This window comes from Branchiostoma lanceolatum, chromosome 1, assembly GCF_035083965.1.
Source record: "Branchiostoma lanceolatum isolate klBraLanc5 chromosome 1, klBraLanc5.hap2, whole genome shotgun sequence".
Lineage (NCBI taxonomy): Eukaryota > Metazoa > Chordata > Leptocardii > Amphioxiformes > Branchiostomatidae > Branchiostoma > Branchiostoma lanceolatum.
In genome coordinates this window covers 21,261,953-21,266,143 of record NC_089722.1, presented here as the reverse complement: position 1 = coordinate 21,266,143, position 4,191 = coordinate 21,261,953, and the positions used below count along the sequence as shown (strand labels likewise).

At 43.2% G+C, this 4,191-nt stretch overlaps 1 protein-coding gene across 1 annotated transcript; it reads right to left on the bottom strand.

Annotated features, from left to right (window-relative positions):
• Nucleotides 1-2,606: 2,606 nt before the first annotated feature.
• On the bottom strand, nt 2,607-3,338 carry LOC136447163 (uncharacterized). The gene has a single exon (XM_066445897.1). It carries the CDS (start codon nt 3,336-3,338, stop codon nt 2,607-2,609), a length of 732 nt encoding a protein of 243 aa, XP_066301994.1.
• Nucleotides 3,339-4,191: the final 853 nt, after the last annotated feature.

The following is a 4,191-nucleotide window of genomic DNA, read 5'->3' as shown; positions in this document are numbered from 1 at the left end:
AAATACTAACCAAAGCCGCAGTTGAGCCATTTCAACGAAGTTCTCATAAAAAAAGATGAAAATAAAGAATGATTAATCATCCTAGCCTTTGACTTTGGATATTGAACCCGAAGCAATGAGTCAACGAGTTGGTGGAGTAGAGCGCAGCGGGGCTTGATGATGCGCTCCAATCGTTGCCCGCTCTTCAACGATGCTGGTAGTACTCAATTATCCAGACGGCAGACTGTTCTAGCTGGTAAACATAACTCAATCAGATGCGCCACAACGATTCGCCTGGTTGTAGTGAATTAGAGGGAATTGAGTCGTTCCTCAAAAAGCCAATTTAGAGTTAGAAGGCCTAGGAAGGGAACTGAACCTTAATGACCTCCTAATTTCGACGTGATTAATTCGTAACATTGCTACATATCATACGGCGAATTCTATGCCATGTAAGGGCCTGCACCGAGTGGGTGCAATCTAATCCTTTAGGACTTACAGCTTAATTATGGTGGTCACGAGGTAGGTACATGTGTATGACCAACAAACGCACATGGATAGCTATTTCCAGGGTATTGCCCTTCGACTTCATACGACATAAGATTTTGCTCGAGGACCAATGGGAGGCAACCGGAGTAACTTTGAATTCAAACTTTAAATTCGTCGTATGACAGAAAAATGACTGGCTGCTACGCGAGCTTTCGGTGTCTGTAGCTTGACCCCCATCAAACTTACGCTCAAATTACAACTTCAAAGTGGACTGGCAGTTCGTTGACGGTCCTCCCTTTATGTTGAGCATTATGAATAGAAGCGACATGATACAAAGGGCCAGTAAATACTACAGATACACCGACAGAGCACCGTCGGCTGCATCATTTGACACTGTAAACGATATCGTTGATATAACCGCATGCCCTTTCACCTGCAGGGTTCAATGCAATGCCTTTTTGATGTAATATTATGACTTCGATTCATATCTCGGGTATAACAGAGTCAGAGGATGAACAAAATGGCTCGACATCCCATCTTTTTCTGTCGGTCTATTGAACAGATGTCACCGTCATTAGTTTCCACACCCTTAAGACTGTGCTTAAGAAAAGAGATCAGCGAGTCGTATATCACTAGACGACATCTAAGAAATCGTTACTCAATAGTGACTTTGTGTCAGTAGTGACAAACGACAGGAGTTATTGGGTAAAATGGCGTAGCGATCACAGACTTACCATCCATACATCACACTTCACAAGCAAGCTGATCCCTGCCATGGGGTCGTGCCAAGTAAACGTAGAGACCCAATCTCCATGCAAGAAAGGTATCACATCTAACGATAACCTATTGTGAGGACGAGGCAAAGTCAAATCCACGGACACGCGGCGATATCACAATTCCAAGTTCTACAGCAACAAAAGATACCATACGGAACAGCTAGGGGGTCGCTCCAGGTGATTGTAGAGCCCAACCTCCTTGCAAGAAAGGTATCACATCTAACGATAACCGCTCGGAAGAAGCGTCAGAGATTTCGTTGGGTAAACGAGAGTCTCCGAAATCACATTGTGTGGATTTACTCCTTTAAGTCACGTTCTGTCAGGTAAGATAAGACGGATTTGGTATGAAAGCATGGACAACGCACCGATGTATCTTGGCAAAATAATCAAAATCCATGGGCACAAGCTTAAGGCCTAGGAGACATTATAATCCAAGTTTTAAAGCAACATAAGATACCATATGGAACAGCTAGGAGGTCGAGTCAAGTGATTGTAGAGCCCATATCTCCATGCAAGAAAGGTATCACATCTAACGATAACTGAAGAAGCTTCAGAGATTTCGTTGGGTAAACGAGAGTCTCCGAAATCACATTGTGTGGATTTACTCCTTTAGGCAAATTTCTTTCAGGTAAAATGAGGAGGATTCTGGAATGAAGGCATCGACAGCACACCGATGTATCACAAGGCGACATCGATCACAATTCCAAGTTCTAAAGCAACAAAAGATACCATATGGAACAGCAAGGAGGTCGAGTCAAGTAATTCTAGAGACCCAATCTCCATGCAAGAAAGGTATCAGTTCTGACGATAACCGATTCTGTAGAAGCGTCAGAGATTTCGCTGAACGAGAGTCTCCGAAATCACGTTTCTGTCAGGTAAGATAAGAGGGATTTGGAATTAAGGCATCAGTAGCCCACTGATGCATCTTGACAAACATAAATCCATGGATGCAAGACGACTCCACAAGTCCAAGTTCTAAAGCAACAAAAGCCACTTTACAGAACGTTTTACAAGAGGAACTTTATTGCGCGACAATTGTAACTGGTGCAATGTATGGCAACTTAGGCACATGAGAGTTGAACAATTGCTGATAGTTAACAAATACAAGATACAAGATACAAGATACAAGATACAAGATAACTTTATTGGAAATCGCAGTGTTGCCGCTGAATTAAAACCAATTTACAAATATATCAATCAATCAGTCAGTCAATTTACAAACATATCAATCAATTAGTCAATCAAAATAGACGGCGCAATACCGTCCGATATCTTGCGTATTCTTAAGACCTTAAAACTGGCATATTTAAAATAAGTGTATCTTGTTACATACAAGGTTTGACACATTTACAGGAAAAAAACAAGTCACTGATCATACTTGTTGATAAGGCGGGTCATGTATGGAATGCAGGAGTTCAAGTACCGGTTAGTTTTTACTTTCGGACAGTTCAGTTTGTGATTGTTCCTTGTCACTCTGCCAGTGATCTGGGCCCTTTGTGGTGGTAGCCAGTCCCTAAACTCAGAGTCCATCAGGGATCTAGCGAACTTGAGACACAAGTGTTCACGTCTGGTGGCGAGAGTTGAAAGTCCGAGGTGTTCAAGTGCATGTTGATAACCGGTGTAGCTGTTGCCCATGATGGTACGACACGCCCTTTTCTGCAACCGTTCTAATTGGTCAGACTGGCGCTTGGTCAGGCCGGAGGACCAGACGGGGACGGCATACTCCAATATTGGCCTGATGTAGCCAATATAGATAGCTACCAAGTCACATTGAGGTAGGTTGAACTTCTTCAGTCGTTTGAGGAGGAAGAGTTTTCTGCCCGATTTCGCTACCATGTTGTTCACCTGTTTGTCCCAGTGGAGGTCGCTCTGGATGGTAAGACCAAGCACTTTAAGACTCGGGACGACAGCCAGCTCAGTATCGTCGATTCGGAGAGGAGGTGGTTGAGGTGGATTTCTGGCGAAAGTCACGTGCATGGTCAGACATTTTCCACCATTCAACAGCATGTAATTCCTTTGTGTCCACAGGTGCAGGTCATCAAGGGCATTCTGTAGGGTGGGAAGCTCGCAAAGTGTTCTTGTCTCCAGCAAGTTCATGTCATCGACATATTTCCAGACAGGATGGGTTGTGTCGCTTGCCAAGAACCAAGAACAGAATAGGGCCAAGGAGAGTCCCCTGAGCAACTCCACACGACAATGATTCCCAGTTGGACAGGGACTGGTGGTAGCGCACACGCTGTCTCCTGCCGGAGATGAAACCACACACCCACGGCACCAACTCTGGTCTTAAGCCCTTGGACAGGAGCTTGTCAACAACAGTGTTATGATGGACCCTGTCAAAGGCCTTTGAGAAATCCGTGGCCACAACTGTGCTGATAGCTGATGGGCGTTCAGCTTCCTTGAAAAGCTTGTCTGTCAGGTTTACAAGGGCGTGGACAGTTGATCGTCCTTTCAACAAATATAAAGAACTAGTCTAATATATGACAAATAGTAAAATAATCTATATAGTAATGTATATGCTACACACTATTACCATACATGGGTTATCACATTACTTGAAAGGACTATTCACCAGGTACTGATTATAAATCAGAAGGTTAGAGGAAATTAATATTGATTTATGTCAAATGCAAGTCAGTAAGGTAATACCATATCACAGCTAAAATTGTGTCAGCTTGGTGCTGCTCTTATTACACCAGAAACGTTCAATCAGTATATGCTATTTAAAAAACGGTGAGGCCTTGCTGAAGTGCAATTTTGATAAAAGGGCTATCAAAGGCGTTTTTAAAAGCACTAAATGTACATATTTAAGTTCCAGATGTAAAACACTAAGATACCCCCCTCCCATGGTAGAGAGATCGTAACTGTGTTGCATTAACAGAAACATAGCATGGTGACCTGGGAATCTTAATCATGTTTAGCTTGGGTTCGATCCAATTTTCACGGATTA

Bases quoted from the DNA above. Each gene is read 5' to 3' on its own strand.
- LOC136447163 (XM_066445897.1), bottom strand. From the start codon at position 3,338: ATGAACTTGCTGGAGACAAGAACACTTTGCGAGCTTCCCACCCTACAG.